At 61.3% G+C, this 16,487-nt stretch overlaps 10 protein-coding genes across 10 annotated transcripts; 6 read left to right on the forward strand and 4 right to left on the reverse strand.

The window, feature by feature from the left end:
- Positions 1-1,529, forward strand: OT_ostta05g04400 (Heat shock protein 70 family; the record flags this gene model as incomplete). Its single annotated transcript, XM_003079500.2, has 1 exon — positions 1-1,529. A coding segment is annotated over one exon (1,529 nt), but the record flags the coding sequence as incomplete, so codon positions are not given.
- Positions 1,530-1,642: 113 nt separating this feature from the next.
- On the reverse strand, positions 1,643-2,686 carry OT_ostta05g04410 (Fatty acid hydroxylase; the record flags this gene model as incomplete). The annotated part of the gene is made up of 1 exon (XM_003079501.2): positions 1,643-2,686. One exon carries the CDS (start codon positions 2,684-2,686, stop codon positions 1,643-1,645), a length of 1,044 nt encoding a protein of 347 aa, XP_003079549.2.
- Positions 2,687-2,914: 228 nt separating this feature from the next.
- OT_ostta05g04415 (hypothetical protein) lies at positions 2,915-3,421 on the reverse strand (the record flags this gene model as incomplete). The annotated part of the gene is made up of 1 exon (XM_003079503.1): positions 2,915-3,421. The coding sequence occupies one exon, from the start codon at positions 3,419-3,421 to the stop codon at positions 2,915-2,917; it is 507 nt and encodes a 168-aa protein (XP_003079551.1).
- A 74-nt stretch (positions 3,422-3,495) lies between these two features.
- Positions 3,496-4,664, forward strand: OT_ostta05g04420 (Aspartate/glutamate/uridylate kinase; the record flags this gene model as incomplete). Its single annotated transcript, XM_003079504.1, has 2 exons — positions 3,496-3,682; positions 3,781-4,664. The coding sequence occupies 2 exons, from the start codon at positions 3,496-3,498 to the stop codon at positions 4,662-4,664; spliced, it is 1,071 nt and encodes a 356-aa protein (XP_003079552.1).
- A 200-nt stretch (positions 4,665-4,864) lies between these two features.
- OT_ostta05g04430 (MATH) lies at positions 4,865-8,123 on the forward strand (the record flags this gene model as incomplete). The annotated part of the gene is made up of 4 exons (XM_022984360.1): positions 4,865-5,252; positions 5,455-5,566; positions 5,687-6,056; positions 6,270-8,123. The coding sequence occupies 4 exons, from the start codon at positions 4,865-4,867 to the stop codon at positions 8,121-8,123; spliced, it is 2,724 nt and encodes a 907-aa protein (XP_022839099.1).
- A 218-nt stretch (positions 8,124-8,341) lies between these two features.
- On the forward strand, positions 8,342-9,472 carry OT_ostta05g04440 (WD40 repeat; the record flags this gene model as incomplete). The annotated part of the gene is made up of 1 exon (XM_022984361.1): positions 8,342-9,472. The coding sequence occupies one exon, from the start codon at positions 8,342-8,344 to the stop codon at positions 9,470-9,472; it is 1,131 nt and encodes a 376-aa protein (XP_022839100.1).
- A 117-nt stretch (positions 9,473-9,589) lies between these two features.
- Positions 9,590-11,659, forward strand: OT_ostta05g04450 (Ankyrin repeat; the record flags this gene model as incomplete). Its single annotated transcript, XM_022984362.1, has 1 exon — positions 9,590-11,659. One exon carries the CDS (start codon positions 9,590-9,592, stop codon positions 11,657-11,659), a length of 2,070 nt encoding a protein of 689 aa, XP_022839101.1.
- A 123-nt stretch (positions 11,660-11,782) lies between these two features.
- OT_ostta05g04460 (HSP40/DnaJ peptide-binding) lies at positions 11,783-12,838 on the forward strand (the record flags this gene model as incomplete). The annotated part of the gene is made up of 1 exon (XM_022984363.1): positions 11,783-12,838. One exon carries the CDS (start codon positions 11,783-11,785, stop codon positions 12,836-12,838), a length of 1,056 nt encoding a protein of 351 aa, XP_022839102.1.
- Positions 12,839-12,890: 52 nt separating this feature from the next.
- Positions 12,891-15,236, reverse strand: OT_ostta05g04470 (unnamed product; the record flags this gene model as incomplete). The annotated part of the gene is made up of 1 exon (XM_003079511.2): positions 12,891-15,236. The coding sequence occupies one exon, from the start codon at positions 15,234-15,236 to the stop codon at positions 12,891-12,893; it is 2,346 nt and encodes a 781-aa protein (XP_003079559.2).
- Positions 15,237-15,439: 203 nt separating this feature from the next.
- Positions 15,440-16,129, reverse strand: OT_ostta05g04480 (unnamed product; the record flags this gene model as incomplete). Its single annotated transcript, XM_003079513.1, has 1 exon — positions 15,440-16,129. The coding sequence occupies one exon, from the start codon at positions 16,127-16,129 to the stop codon at positions 15,440-15,442; it is 690 nt and encodes a 229-aa protein (XP_003079561.1).
- Between the last annotated feature and the right edge of the window lie 358 nt (positions 16,130-16,487).

Genomic DNA, 16,487 nt, shown 5'->3' on the forward strand with positions numbered 1-16,487 from the left:
AGGCCATCAATGGCCGCAAGTTTGATGTCCACCTCGACGCCGACGAAGCTGTGGCCATGGGCGCCGGATTGTTCGCGGCGAACATGTCTACGACGTTCCGGATGCGCAAATTCGGGGCGTCGGACGCGATGCCGCACGGAATGACGTACTCTGTGTCGCCGAGCGATGATTTCACTTCGGGTGAAATAGAATCGCTCGTGCCGGCGTTCGCCTCCGCACCTCTGCGCCGCCGCGTGCAGCTTCTCAATCGCACGGCGGACGCGACTTTTACCGTAAAACTCGAAGTCTCCGAAGGCACTCCCCTCCCACCGGGCACGGACACCGATCAGGTGATGATCGTGGAGGTGACTGGGGTGAAGGAAGCCATGGCCAAGTACAACGACACCGTCGGTAAGATGAACGTGTACTTTGAGTTCGATGCCCATGGCGTCTTGGACGTCGAGGAGGCGGTTTACGCGGTTGAAATCATCGATTACGTCCCGGAGAAGCCGAAGAAGACGCTCAAGAAGGCGAACGTGACGTCCACAAACTTGACATCAGAGGACGCAAATTCGACGGCGGAAAACGCCGCGGAGAACACCACCGAAGACGTCAAGGAGGAAGAATCCGCCGCCGAGGCGGAAGAACCCGCCGTCAAGGAGAAGGAAACGCCTGAAGAGGAAGCGCCGAAGATGAAAATGCGCCGACGCGTCTTCAAGACTCCGCTTACCGTCAAGGTGTCCGGCTTGGACATGGAGCCAATGACGCAGGCGCAGCTCGGGGCGTCCATCAAGGTTCTCGACGAACTTCGAAAGATTGACGAAGCCAAGCGAGAACAAGAGGCGGCGAAGAGCAACCTCGAGTCGTATATTTACTCCACGCGCGCTAAACTCGACGAGGATGAGATTCAAGCCGTGACGACGGAGGAGCAGCGCGAGGCTCTGAAGGAGGAGCTCATGGAGAAGGAGGATTGGTTGTACATGGACGGTGCGCACGCCAGCGCGGCGGAGTACAAGAAGACGCACGACGATCTGAAGACGAAGGGTGACGCCATCGAGTTCCGCGCGAAAGAGCAGATTCGACGACCGGAGATGATTACCAAGGCGCGGGCGTTCGTAGCGAAGGCGACGCCAGAGATTGAGTCCTGGCCCGAGAAGAAACCGTGGTTGAACGAGACGCACGTCGCCGATTTGCTCGTCGAGGTCAAAGAATTCGAAGCATGGCTCGACGAGAAAGTCGTCGCTCAAGACAAGTTGGCGGTGACGGACGCGCCGTCGCTCGAGTCGGCGGAGATTAAGGTCCGCATGCGTCCGATCGAAACGAAGTTTTCAAAGATGAAGAAAAAGTCGAAGCCGAAGCCTCCGAAGGTTGATCTCAACGCGACGGACGCGAACGCGACGGACGCGAACGCGACGACTGTCGAGGCCGATTCCACTGAGGTCGAATCGAACGCCACCGATGAAGGCGCTAAGGAGGAGTTCACGAACGCTGAGCCGACGATCGACGCCGACGCCGCAACGGAAGCCGAGTCGGTCAAGGATGAGCTGTGAGAACTTACAAAACGTCTGAAGAAGCGAGCGCGTTATCCGACGCGCACGAATTTAAAATTATTATTGCAATAAATCACGATTAACGAGATTCTTTCAACTGGAAAAACACGAGACTAGTCGAGCTTTTTTGTGGTGGCGCGCGTCTCAGCCAGGGCCTGGTCGTTTGGTGCCCCTCGGAACACCGCCGGGTACGCCCACGACTCCTTACCACCTCGAAGCTTGGCCTGATGCGCCCTAAACTCCTTATCCGTGCCAAACATCCAGTCGCACCAGGTGAAGACGCTCGAATACGGCCCCTCAAACGTCTTGTGGTGGAAATCGTGGTGCACAGCGCCGCCCCAGAACGGAATCAGATTGGTCGGGTTCCACGGCACATCGTACCCAGAGTGATCCTCCACTGTCTCGAGGAGACGGAAAAATAACCACACCCACAAGGTTACCATGTGCTTGGCGAAGAACAGCGGGCCGAGCAAGGTACCGATGCCTAAGAAGAAGGTCTCCACCGGATGAGCATACTCCGCCGCAATCCCGAACGGATACTTGTGCTCATGATGAACCTTGTGCACGTACTTGTACACGCGCTTGTGATGCAAGAATCTATGAATCCAGTAAAAATAAAAGTCCTCAATGACGAAGAAGACGGGAATCTGCCACAAGAAATCCCTTGATTTCGGCAGCGCCTCGAGCGCGAGCGAAAATCCAAAGTAAGGCGCCACGAAATAAAACATCATCTGCATCGGCAACTGCACGAACACGTGCGATTTCAACAGCTTCACCACACACTTCATCACCATCTCCGCGCTCGGGCGCTTCTCTCGCTGGATCTTCCACTTTTGGAAGTACTCGAATCGATCCATCGCCAACCACGGCATCCACGCGCCGAAGTACACCAGCTCATGATACGCGAACGTCAGGGGTCCCGCGATCACGAACGGGTGGAATCGCTCCAAGATCTCGCTCCAAACCTTCTCGATCGCTCCGTCGACCCGTCGTTCGACGGACAGCGCGAGGTCCGTAAACGTCGACATAAAATCCGACTTTGAGCCCATGGCAGCCAATCGTGACGTCAGCGTCTCGAACGCGTCGACGCGGGCGACGCCGAGGGCGAGCGCGATCGCGACGACGAGCGCGAACGTCGTTTTCACGCGCTGCCGCATCGTGACGACGCGCGAGGGCGGTCGCACGGCGAGAAGTGCGGATAAGTGGCGGCGGCGCGACACATCGCATCTTGTCACAGAAACGTTCAAATGCCAGAATAGCGTCGCGGCGACGACGAGGAGACGGGCCCACGCGATTCCACGGGCGGCGAGCGGTTGAATTCTAGAAATAAAAAATCTAAGGAAGGTTTGATCGCGTCCTCGTCCCGGTCGGCGTCGATCGCGGCTTCACTTCGCGCGCGCGCCGTCTCCGTTTATCGCTCTGGAGCACACCTCGGAGCACTCCCTCAAACAATACTCGCGACTTCGAAACCCCTCCTTGAACACCACCGGATCTCGACGCAACGACGCGGGTCCCAAACCCGGACCACTCATACCGCTCCCGCGCGCGCACGTGACCACGCACTTACTCACGCACGAGGTGACCTCTTTCTTCTTCGCGCCGCCCGTCAACGCGCTCAGCGACTTCACGCCCTCTCCGCGCGAGCTCGACGCCCCCTCGCTCGAGCGCAACGCGCTCGGAACATCCTCGATGTAGAACTCCGCGCGCGCGTCGTCCGGAAACGTCGGATTGAGCGCGAGCGCGGCGCCGAGAGCGAGCGCGATGACGTTTTGGAACGAATCGTCGCGCGCGCGTCTCCGATGCGTCGCCCTCGAGCGCGCGCGGGCCCGCGCGCGCCCCTCGCGCGATCGAGCGGGATCACGACGCCCCGGAGACGACGACGGGGTCGCCATCGCGGCGCGCGCGGTGACGGGCATCGCGGTATTGTGACGTTTTAACTTCCGAGCGAACCGGACAGCGGCACGCCATGGCGCTCGACGTCCCGATAAGACGCGTCGTCGTGGTCAAACTCGGCGGCGCCGCGATCACGGATAAGCGCTCGAGTCGTAAGATCGATGCGCCGGGGTTACGCGCGTGCGCGAGCGTCGTGAGAGAGGCGACGGCGCGTGGAGAGACTTTGATCGTCGCGCACGGTGCTGGGTCGTTCGGACACGGTGCGCGCTCGCTCGCTCGTTCCGCGCGTCGAGCGCGAGGATGCGCGATGGTATGACGATCTGGGACTGACGACGCGCGTCGACGTTCGCGTGCGCAGCGGAGGCGGCGGCGTGCGGGTGCGCGCGCGGAGGCGATGTAGAAGACGAGACGTTCGCGCGCGGCGTCGAGGCCACGCGCGCGGCGGTTCGAACGCTGAACGGAATCGTGGTCGATGCGCTACGCGAGAACGGTGTGCGGGCGGTGGGGGTGACGCCGAGCGAGGTGGGATGGCACACGCGCGGGAGAGGCGCGGAGGCGGAGGCGTCGACGAGCGGACGCGGCGGCGTGTTCGATTTGTTACGAGACGGTGCGGTTCCGGTGATTCACGGCGACGTCGTGATCGATGACGTGCAGGGAACGTCGGTTTTGAGCGGTGATGACATCGTGGCGTGGTGCGCCCGGTGGGCGATCGAGGATGGATTCGCCGCGCGCGCTCGCGTGGTGTTTCTGAGCGACGTCTGGGGCGTGTACGCGTCGCCGCCTCGATGCGCTCCGATCACCAATCCGAGCGACACTAGCGCGCTTACGATCGCGCCCGGTGAAGATGCCGTGCTCCTTCGGGAGATCGTCGTCGACGGCGACAGCGATGACGGCGACGCGTCGCCCGCGTGGCGGTGCGTCCGCGCGGCGCCGCTCGTCGATCCTCGTCGAGACGCTCCGCTGGACGCCGTCCCTTCCGCCACGTTTAAAACCGCCGACGGCGTCACCGATGTCACGGGTGGGATCGAAGCCAAATTGGGCGCCGCATTGGCGATCGCGCGCGCGCTTCCGGGCGCGTCGCCATCCGTCTTTCTCACCCGCGCCGGCGTCTTGACCGCCGCCGACGACGCGCGCGACCACGCGTTGGACGCCGTCCTCGGTCGCCCCAATCGCACCGACGACTCAAAATTCCCTTTCGTCGGCACCGTCGTTCGCACCGATCGTCAACGCGAATCATCGTAGCCGTTCGCCCGTCCCGACGCCGCGCGCGCGTCGCGACGGATGTCTTCACCACACCCGACGACGCCCATTAAATACGAACCTACCCGCGTTCCGGGCCCACACATAGGCTTACGAGACGTTCAGTATGCGAACGCGCGCGCGCGGCCTCCCGCGCCCTGTCCGCGCCCCGCACACGCGGGAGCCGTCGCCCGCGACGCGCGATGTCGTCCCGCGCCCGCGCGTCGGACGGCCCGAGCGCGGACGCGTCGGCGGACGTCCCGACGGGCCCCGACAGCGAGGACGAGTGCTCGAACGACTCCACGGGAGCGATCTCGCCCGCGAGCGCCGACGCGGGCGCCGACGCGGGGGCGATCGGAGGCTCGAGCGACGCGAGCGACGGCGCGAAGGGCGACTCGAGCGATGGGAAATCGAGCGCGAAAAAAGACGCGTCGGGTGGGCGAAGTGGCAGCCGCGGAGACGCCGTGGCGGGTCAAGGGGATGGCACTTTGAGCGTCACCCCGGACTCGCCCGCGGATTCGGAGTGGCGAGCGAGACGAGGGCCTTTGGACGTCAGCGACGGCGGACCGTGGGCGAGCGAGGACGATGCGGGTGCGTTGTAGATATCGGTCGATATTTCGTGACTTGTGAGCGCGTTTGGGACGAACGCGGGGACGAAAACGCGACGATTCATCGACGATGGGTGGAGGACCTAGGATCTGTCACAGGAGTCGGTTCGATGCGACATCGTTGGGACGTTTGAGCGCGTAAAGAGACTGACGAGACGCGCGAACGGTTTACGAACTCAACGCAGGCCCGCAACCGATGAATATGTACGGGAAATTCACGTGGAAGATAGAAAACTTCAGCGAGATCAGTAAGCGGGAGCTGAGATCGAACGTGTTCGAGGTCGGCGGATACAAGTGGTGCGTGAACGACGTCGCGACATGATGAAATGAGATTGGTGCATCGACGACGGTTATGTGCGATGAAAATGATGAAAATGACGGGACTAACGACATTGAACGTGTTTCGTGACGCCGTAGGTATATTTTGGTCTACCCCCAAGGATGCGATGTGAGCAACCACTTGTCGCTGTTCCTGTGCGTCGCCGATTACGACAAGCTTCTTCCGGGATGGAGTCATTTCGCGCAGTTCACGATCGCGGTCGTTAACAAGGATCCTAAAAAGTCGAAGTATAGCGACACGCTGCATCGCTTCTGCAAGAAAGAGCACGACTGGGGCTGGAAGAAGTTCATGGAGCTCACCAAGGTTCTCGACGGGTTCACCGTTTCGGACACGCTCGTTATCAAGGCGCAGGTTCAGGTGATTCATGAGAAGGTCGCGAGACCGTTCAGATGCTTGGATCCGCAGTACAGGAGAGAACTTGTTCGGGTTTACCTTACGAACGTCGAGGTGCGTACGAAGTTCTGCTTGGAAACATGACGTCGACTCCATCGTGCTGATGAAAACCTTTATCAAGCATTTCTCGTTCTGAGCAATATATTCTGATGAACATCTATCACCCATAGAATCTGAACGATGGCAATCGCCGTTGTGCCCTCGAGAGAGAGAAGCGTCTTGAACGGCTCACGATACTGACCGCGCATTTTTTGTTTCGATTCGCAGGGCATTTGCCGACGATTTTTAGACGAAAAACGCGAAAAGCTGATGACCATGCGTGCCGATAAGGAACAGTGGTCCAACCTCCGTCAGTTCTGGAATTCGCGCGAGGGCAAGGAGAAGGCTGAAATCACGATGGAAAAGGCTGACGTGCTCTTGAAGGGAATCGTCAAGCGCTTCTTCAACGAAAAGGAAGTCACGTCGACGCTCGTCATGGATGCGCTTTACTGCGGCTGCCGCGCTCTGGATATCGCGGACGAAGACCTGGAGACCAAGGCGACCTCAGTTGGCACCTCCGACAAGTGCTCGGTCGCGATGAGCGTGGTGCAAAACAAGGCTGTTTTGACTGGTGACTTCGTGTCCGCACTCGAGCGCGCCGCGGACGGCACTGCTTTCGACACTGACGACGAGGATAAGAAGTCCGTATCGGACGATTTGTCCGCCACTGACGCCGTTGAGCGCGACGAAAAACGCCTAGCTGAGCTTGGCCAGCGTACCATTGAGATGTACGTGCTCTCTCACGTGTTTGTGAATCGCGTGGAGATCGCGTTCCGCGAAGCCGAGGCGCTGATGCGGCAAGAAGCTCTCATTCGGGAGGAGGAAGAAGCCGAACGCCTGGCGCAGGAGCTCGAAGGCGCGAAGAAGAGCAAAAAGCAGAAGCAGAAGGAACGTCAAAGGCAGAAGAAGGCGCTCGAAGATGCCGAGAAGGCTGCGCAAGAGGCTGAAGAGCAACGCATTCGTGAAGAGGCTGAAGCCGCAAAAGAAGCCGAGCGCGCCGCCAAGGCGGCTGCCAAGGCGGCCGCGCTGGCTGAAGAGCGCGCGAAGGAAGAAGCCGAGAGAGCAGTCAAGGCTAAGGCTGAAGCCGAGGCACGCGCCGAGCGCGAGGCGAAGGCGGCGGCGAAGGCTGCCGAGAAGGCGAAGCGCGAAGCCGAGGAGAAGGCCAAGAGAGACATGGAGGAGACGGCAAAGAGGGCGAAGGAGGAAGCGGAGGCGAAAGCCGCGGCCGAGGCCGCGGCGAAGGCGATCCCTGCCCCCAAGCCAGAAAGCCCGTCCACGCCCACTCGCGTCAGGTCGACGACGCAAGTGTCTTCGCCGTCCAAGGTGATCCCTGCGCCGCTCTCCAACGAAGTGAGCACGCTGCGCTCGCGAATCTCTCAACTTGAGCTTCAGCTGGAGGAGAAGACGAACGAGTGTGTGCAGCTCACGAACGATCTGGACAAGGCGAAGGATATCATTTTACAGCTTCGAAGCGAGATGGTTTCCGTCGGCATGTCGTCTCAGAAGGTATCCACGACGCAGCACGGCCTCGGAGACGTCACGCGCACGGCGCAATCGGCCTCGGCCATGCTCGGCGATACCACCAACCTCGTCCGCATGGGTTCGAGCACGAGTCTTTTGTCCAACGGTGGTCCGAATGGCAGCGTCTCTTCGAGCATGCAGCCGGTTTTGGCGAGCGCGAAATCTCAACCTCCGCTTCCACCGGGACCGCCGCCTCCCTCGTCGAGCGACGCCGGCATGCCCCCGCCGCCGCGCGGTCCGCCGCCGCCTGGATCGGTGCGTATGTCCGAACAAGCTCCGGCTTCGCCGCAACATGGAAGCACGAGCGGATTGCCACCCTCTTTCGCCGCCATGGCGGCTCAAGGGTCACAGCGTCCTCCCGAACCTCCGTCTGCGCCGCCCGGAATGAACGGATATGGCGCGCCGCCTGGTATGGGTCAAGTGAACCCACTGGGCACGCCTCCCTCGATGAAGAACATGGCGCCGCCGCCGGGCATGGGACATCCTTCGACCTGGTCTCCAGGCATCCAAGAGGAGTTCCCACACCTTGGCATGATCAGCGACTTGTTGGACTTTGACTAAAGCACGACGTGAACGCCGGCACGCGCGCACCGGTCGCGCGCTCGCGCGCGGGCATCTTAACACTCAGGAGATAGATAGAATCATTCGAGATTCGTGTACACCACGTAGACCGCGTGCTCGCGCGACTTTGTCAATGCGAACGCACTCTCGCTCCTTAATCACAACCAATACACGCGCCAACGGAACCGACGGTAGACGACGACGCGCAATCCGTTGTGATGACCACGCTCGATCTCGGCGCTCGCGCGCGAGCCATCGTCGCCGCTCCGAGCGACGACGCCTCGCACGGTGACGAGCGCGCTTTGCAGTCGAGCACGTTTTACGTCCCGACGAATGCGCTGCGCGAGGCCAACGCCCTTCGCGTGATCACCCTGAGCGCCGACACGCGCTCTCCGACGGTGTCACGCTCGGTTTCGTTGGAGCACAGAGCGTGCGAGGACATCGATGTCGACGCGAGCGGGTCCACGATCGTCGTCGCGTACGAGCACGTGGGGTTGGAGACGCGCAGGACGAGAGGCGCGGCGACGGTGAGCGCGTCCACCGGGACGACGACGGATCTTCGATTAAACCCCGGAATCTCGGCGAGCGAGGAGAGAGAGTTCGAGACGGTGAAGTGCGCGAAATTTAACGCGAACACTGGGGGTTTGGCGACGGTGGATGAGTTTAAGTTTCGGTCGTGGAGTCGGAGGGACGATGGAGCGTTCGCGTGCGCGTCCGCGGGAGAGACGCGATCGGACGGGACGCGATCGGAGGTCATGGGTGGGATGAACACGACGCAGGACGGCGTTGGGACGGGATCGTGGGACCCACACGGTGGGGAATCGTTCGCGTGCGGCGTGGACGCGGACGTGGTGGTGTTCGACGCGCGAAGCGGCGGTCGGGCGCAAACAATCGAGCGGGCGCACGTGCAGCAGACTCGCGACGTTCAACACAACCCGAATCGCCCACACGAGATGATGACGTGCGGTGACGACGGGCTGCTCAAGTTTTGGGACGCGCGCGCGCACGAGCGCGCGCTGAAGGTTGTCTCTGGGCACGAACACTGGATTTGGCGGTGCGCGTACAATCCCGTGTACGACGCCTTGACGCTCACGGCGAGCTCCGACGGCACCACGCGCGTGTGGTGCGACGACGACGCACTTCCGAATGATTCCAAACCATCCAAAGCGCGCCGCGATCGGTCGAGTTCTGTTCGATGCGTCGCCCGGCGGGTCGCGCGCGACTCCGTTTCCGTGCGCGCGTGCGCGTGGAGCTCCGCCGACCCGTGGACCCACGCCTCCGTCGCCGCCGACGGCCTCGTCACCTTCAACGACGTCCCTCGCGAGGAAAAGTACCGCATTCTGCTCTAGAGATGTAGTCCGATTAGCGCGCGCGGCGTCGCGCCGTACTTCAACCGTCGCGCTCTGCAACGACGCCTCAGACCGCGGCGCCTCCGTCGCCGACGTCTCTCCGACGCCCCGCTTCGAATGTCCACGCCCGACGCGCGCGAGTCGCGGCGCTCCCGCGCCGAGATCGTCGCGCGCGTGCGCGCCCTGTACGTCGCGAGAACGGTCGTTTTTCTCTTCGCCCTGACCTCGGTCGCGCGAGCGACCGCGCGGCTCGAGCGTCGCCTGCGCTTCCCTCTCGACGCCGCGAGCGCGCTGGCGTGGACGTTCGTCCTCGAACTCGCCCTCGGCGTCGTCGCGTGGTGGGTGGCGAGTGGGAAGATTTCGAAGGCGCTGGAGGACGCGGAGGACGCGGCGGCGAGCGCGCGGGAACGAAACGTCGAAAAGCAAACGACGCACGCACAGGATGCGGGTGGACTGTGGTTGGCGACGAAAAACGGTGATGTAGATGGGGTGATGTCGATCGTGACGTCGAACCCGGAGACGCTGCGAGAGCGAGGACCGGTGGGGGAGACGCCGACCCACTTGATGATTTTGTACGGAGGCGCGTCTTCGTTGGACGCGTCGAAACAGTTAATGGCAGCGAAATACGTCGGTGAGCGACACCCGTGGACGCTGAACGACGTGTACGTGGGGGAGGAGTACAACGGGGAGTCCACGCTGCACATCGCGGTGGTGAACGAGAACATCGAGCTCGTACGATGGTTGTTGCTGTACACTCCGGATGTGAAGACGTTGCTTGAGGCGAGAGCGATCGGAAAGTTCTTCGCCAAGGGCTCGCCGTGTTACTACGGCGAATTTGCGCTGAGTTTTGCGTCAAGCACGGGTCAGTGCGATCTCATTGACGTGTTGTTGCGAGCTGGAGCGGATCCCGCGGCGCAGGACTCGCACGGGAACACGTGCCTGCACATGGCGGTGATGCACAATCAGCCCGAGGCGTACGATAAGCTGTGCTCGTGGTGGGTGGAACAAGCGAACGAGGCGAGTAAATATGACTTGGAGCGAATGCTAAACGCCGATGGCCTCACACCGCTTTTATTCGCGGCGCGAAGTGGGTTTCGGGATATGTTTGAGTTTTTGATCGAACGAAGCTGCGTGACGGAGTGGTCGTACGGACCGGTTACGTGCAAGCGCATGCCTCTGTATGAGGTGGATACGAGCAATGGTTCGAAAAGCGCATTGAAAGAAATCGTCGATAACGATCACGAGGATCTACTGGAACTGCCGTTGATTCGAGAACTCATTCAGCGAAAATGGGATGTGTACATCGGCAAGTTGTACATCTCGAGCGTGTGGCAGGCCGTGTCGTTCGTGCTAGCGATGACGTTCGTGCACATCATGCCACACAAGGAAGTAGTAAAAGGTGAATTAGAAGGTTTTGGATTGACCGTCGCGCACACGATGAAGACGGCAATTTTAGGAGTGTGCGTGTTTCGGCTCTGGAGCGAGTGTTGCGGAGTACGTCGAGATGTTTGGAGTGGCCAAAGCGCGGTTTCGACGATGTTTTGCGCCACGTACATCGTTTCTGTCGTTGCGCGTTTCCACAACGATGTCGTGGCAGACGCGCTCTTGGCGTCGTCCTTTCTCCTCGCGTGGTTCTACGTGGGCTGTCTCTTTATGGGCTTCCAATCGATTGGACACTTCGTCGTCATGATTCATGAGATAATCATCAACGACGTGCTCAAATTCGGGTTGATCTTGGCCATGTTCCTCATCGCCTTCTCCACCGCCATTTACATCGTCCTTCGCCCACCGACCGAGCGAAGCTTTGAGGATTTCGCCGGGCAGCTCCTGTCGTCCTTCACGTGGCTCGCCGACGGAGGTTTCCAAGAGGACGTCGCCGAGGGCGCGGAGCGCGGAAAACCCCTCGCCGTGCTCCTTCTCGCCTCCTTTACCATCATCGGCTCCATCGTTCTCCTGAACCTTCTCGTCGCGATGATGGGCGACACCTACTCCAACGTATCCCAAAACGCCGTCGTCAAGTGGCGTCTCCAGCGCGCCAAAATCGCCCTCACCCTCGAGCGCGCCATCCCTCCCGGACGACGCGACCGACTCGACCGCGGGGTGTGGATCGACGTCGCCCGCGCGCGCTTCTTACAGGTCCAGCTCGTGAACGGTCTCACCGCCATCCAATCCGGCGCCGAGGCCTAGCCCGCCCCAGAGCCCATCACATGAGGCACGTGTTCTCGAATCTTCTCTCAAAGGTGCCCACTTCACTGCCGACATGCGCTTTCTTCGCCCCGCACACGACCGCGCGCGACGACCGCGCGCGCGATGGGGAGTGATTTTTACGACGTCCTCGGCGTCTCGAGAGCGGACGCGAACGACGCCGAGCGATTGAAAAAGGCGTACAAGCGCGCGGCGCTGAAACATCATCCCGATCGCGCGGGTGGGAGCGATGAGATGTTCAAGAGGATCGGTTTGGCGTACGACACGCTGAGCGATGGGACGAAGCGCGCGGTGTACGATCGATACGGTGAGGATGGATTGAAGGCTGGATTCGTGCCCCCGGAGACGGCGACGCGAGACGCGGGACGCGGGGGGGGTGGCGGCGGATTCGGCGGCGGCGGGTTCGGATCGACGTCGAACGGATCCGCTCGAGGCGGTCAAGGGTTTCACGAGTTCACCGGCGCGGACGCGGAGGCGTTGTTCTCTCGATTGTTCGGCGGTGGTGGTGGTGGCGGCGGTGGGTTCGGTCAAGGCGGATTCGGCGGCGTGGGTGATCCGTTTGGAGGTTTCTCGCCCACCGGCGGCGGACGGAAGCGCGCGAGGCCGGAGTGCGTGATCGAAATCGCGCTCTCGCTCGAGGAGTTGTATCGAGGCGGTCGACGGGAGTTCATGTATAGGAGGAACGTGCGCGCGGGCGATGGATCGATGACAGAGCGCGATGAGCAGATTTCGTTAGATGTCAAGCCCGGTTGGAAGGGCGGTACCAAGCTGACGTTTGATCGCAAGGGCCACGAATCGGCCACGGGCGAAACCGCCGATTTGGTGGTGGTGATCAAGGAGCGTCCACACACGTTTTTGAAGCGTGAGGGCGATGATTTGGTTTACGAAGTTCCCTCGATATCACTCAGAAGCGCTCTCGTGGGATGGAAGTTTAGGTTCGATCACGTCGATGGCGAACAGGTATCGATCGAATTCGAAGAGCCCACGCCTGCTGGTTTCGTTCGCACTGTGCGAGGACGGGGTATGCCGAATCAAAAAACGGGCGCACGCGGTAATCTCATCGTGCGCGTCAAAGCGGTCGACTTCCCCAAGAAGCTAAACGCGCGGCAGAAAAAACTTCTAAAGGAGTGCTTTCCCGCGGGCAAGAGCGCAGCCGCGTGACGTGACCAGCCTTGCGAATTGTATTACCACGATTCATTACACGATATCAGAATCACTTCGTCCACTCACCCATCAGTCGTAGTCCTTCCCTAATCTTTTCCAGTCGATGCATCGGATTTGCGCTCCTCTTCACCTCCGTTCCCGCTCTCTCGACCGCCTCCTCGCAGAGCAAATCCATCGTATCGTCGATTCCGCGCAGGACGGCTTCTATTTGCGATTTCAGTACACGACATCTCTTCACGTCGATCTTCGTCATTTCGTTCTCGTCTGCTTCGCTCGACTTCGTCGTCTTCATTTCGACGATGGGAGTCTGCGTCGAAGCGGTCTCTCGAGATTTCGCGCTCTGACGAACGCGATCGAGCTCTTCCTCGTAATCTTTGAGCAGCTGTTTTGTCCTCGGATTGAGCGTCGGATCGACTTCGTTCGAGATGGTTCTCATGCGACACGACGCCGTGTGCCCTTCGCCGCTGTGCGGAGAGACGTTTTCTTTCCCGCACGAGCCACATACGTGATAACCCGTGCATTCGCCCTTCTTCTGAGAACAAAACGCCTTTGCGCTACCGCCGAGGAGACCCTTTTCAAATTCGCGAACGCCAGCCATCGACTTCATGTAATATAAGAAGCACGGCGCCTTGTTCGCGTCCTGGACAACACCGCACACCGAACTAAGTTTGCATTCGGGTTTATGCTTCCCCCGTCCCTCCTCGCCGCAGTGTCCACAGATGTGGCGCGAGTGGCACCTGTCACCCTTTGCGCACAGCGCCCATCCACCACTGGCGCCGACCTTGAATTTTTGCGAGTCGCCCTCGAGTTTAAAGTAGTCCCCGAGGGAGTGCAGATAATACTTTCGACACAGATCCACGGGTGGAGGCGCGTTGAACACAGCATGCAGGCGACACGTAGGTAAGTGCTCGTTTGTCCCACACTTTCCGCACGATCCACATACGTGTTCGAGTTCGCATTCCTTTCCGCGCGGGCAAAGACTCCAGGAGTGCTTCTCTTGGTTCCATCCGCCTCGCAGCGCTCCACCCGTGTCATCGACGGAGTTTAAGTAATAATCCAGGCACACGCGTAACTCGCCGCGCTTGTGCACGCTGGCGTACAGCGAAGGGCACAGCCCGAATGTGTGACGAGGCGATTCGCAAAGTTGACAAACGTGACGATCGACGCACCCTTTGCAACCGAACGTCTCACCTCGCAAGTTAAATGCGGCGCAAATTTCTTGAGACGATGTTTGCGGCGGCGGGGCATCAATCTCGCGCTCAGTCTCGACGATTCCCAGGCCAACGTCGTCGTCCAAACCGAACTCGTTCGTCACGTTTCGAAGCATTCGCGACCTGTTCAGGAGATCCGCGAGCTCGGCGGGCGTTGCGTCGAGGCCCAAAGACGTGTCGACCTCTACCCTGGAATCACCGCCGTACAAGCCTGATACGTCTTCCACCGGCGCGACGTCCACGTTCTCTTCCAACGCACCCTCCAGCGCGCCGCTCGCAGGCGAGCTCGTCGAGGTGAAGAACGGTTGGAGATCTCTGTCTCTGTTTGCCGCCGCGCGCGTGTCCACGGTTGCTCCAAACGTCGGAGCCAAGCCGGTGAAATCTCCCGCCGTACCGACGCCAGCGGACGCCCCGCCCAGAAGAGCGGCGGAAAAATCATTCATCATACTCTCGATGTAGTCGTCTCGACCGGCGGCGCGCGTCGCGGCGTCAGCCGCCGGCGCGAACGCGGCTGGCGAGAAAAACGACTGCCGCCGTTCGTCACCAAACGTCCCCAACGGAAGAGACGTGCTCGAGCCCGGTGTCCCCCCCGCGCTCGGCGACGGCGTCCCTCGACCCGGCGCGCTCCCTCTCGCCGTCCTCGGAGTCATGATCGTCGACGTTTTCGCCCGCGCGCCCCCGTTCGAGGGACCCACCCGACCCACCGACCCACCATCCACCGCGATCGATCCCGCGTCGTCGCTCCGCACCACTCGCGGACTCACGCCTTTCATGATCCCGCTCAACATCGCCAACGCGTCGCCGCCGCTCGCCGTCGCGTCCCGCGTCGCCCCCGTCGCCGTCTCCCTCTCCCTCTCGCCGCCGTCGTCCGCGCCTCCGTCACCCGCGTCGTCGCCCTCCGTGATCAGCGCGCACACGCGCTCGCCGTTCACCTCCCGAACGATTCGAATCGCCCGCGCCCGGAGCAACTCGCGCTCGACGTCGGCGTCGACGCACACGAATTCATTCGCCGCGAGCGCGACCCCCGGCGACGGCGCGCTCGCCAGCACGCGATCGGGACTTCGCAAACCGGTGAGAATCACCCCGAGTCGTCCGCCCCCGGAGACTCTGGTCTCGATGACGTATCGTTGTCTCTTTTCACTCCCGCCGAGGGCGAGCTTGTGCACGCGGCGGGCGTCCGACATGGGTCCGGCGGTGATGCCGCGTCGTCCTCGACGCGACGCACGACGGGTCGATCGATTCGACGGTCGGGGCGGTCGGTGGGGGGGGGCGGGATCGAGCGGTGGATATCGCGCGCGCGGCGAAGTGCGGGGGCGGGCGGGCGCGGCGCGAGGCGCGGCGGACGACCGAGGCGGATGGAACGTAGAATATTGCATCGATGTCGGGATCATTTCTTCGCGCGCGCGCGGGGTTTGGATTTGGTTGATTTTGATCGCGCCGACGCGGGCTTACGCTTGGCGGTGGCGCGCTTGGGACCGTCGGCGGCGCGCGCGCGTTTCTTTCCGGTGACTGTTTTTTCGGCTCGGTCGCCGTCCGCGTGGGCTTCGTCGGTCATCTCGAACAGTGAACCGACGCCGTAATTTTCAGTCCCTGCGTTCGCCACTGGATCTTCTCGAAGCTGCACGAACTCGCGGTGGACGCTGTCGATCTTAGCGACGTCGCCGTTCACGGCGACGACGACGACGGTGCCCGCGAGCGGAACCACGCGCGCGTTGTACATCAAACCCTTCATATCAACCTTGAGCGACCGCGCGCTCTCGGCGAGCCAACGACCGACGGCGCCAGTATCACCATCAAGATCGACGGCCTCGCCGTTCCCCTCGATCTCGAATAAAACCTTGGACTTCCCTCCCAAGTGCGCCGAGGCGACCAAGTCCACGCGCGTGGACGAAGACGCGCCCGTCGTCGCCGCCTCCATTTTCTCTCGCGTCTCCTCCGTCACCTCGCTCGCCCCCACCTTAACCTCCGTCTTGTTCCCATCGTTTTCATCCTCTTTACTCTCCCGCTTCCGCGCGTCGACGCTCAGTCTCGGCTTTGGGAGCGCTTCGATGTCGTCGCTCGAGCTCGAGCTCGCCATCGCGTCCCCCACCACCCGTTTCAACGGCGATTTGAACCGGTTCATCCACGCCTCCTCGCTCGTCGATGCGTCTTCATCGTTATCGTTGATCACGGTCGGGAGCGTCACCACCGCTCGCTTCCTCGGCGTTCCGTCCGGCCGTTTCGTCTGCGGAATTTCAAATGGGTCAGTCTGGGTGTCTCCGACAGCTCGAATCTTCTCGGACGCCGCGCTCGTTCGTTTCCGACGCCATCGACGCGCGCGACGGCGCACCGGACTCTTCGATTTACGAAGCAACGATTCGACGTCTTTTCGTTCGTCGTCTTCGCTCGAATCGTCGTCGATGACGATCATTCGACGCGCTCGTGCGACGCGCGCG

The sequence above is a fragment of the Ostreococcus tauri genome (genome assembly GCF_000214015.3).
Source record: "Ostreococcus tauri WGS project CAID00000000 data, contig chromosome 05, whole genome shotgun sequence".
Lineage (NCBI taxonomy): Eukaryota > Viridiplantae > Chlorophyta > Mamiellophyceae > Mamiellales > Bathycoccaceae > Ostreococcus > Ostreococcus tauri.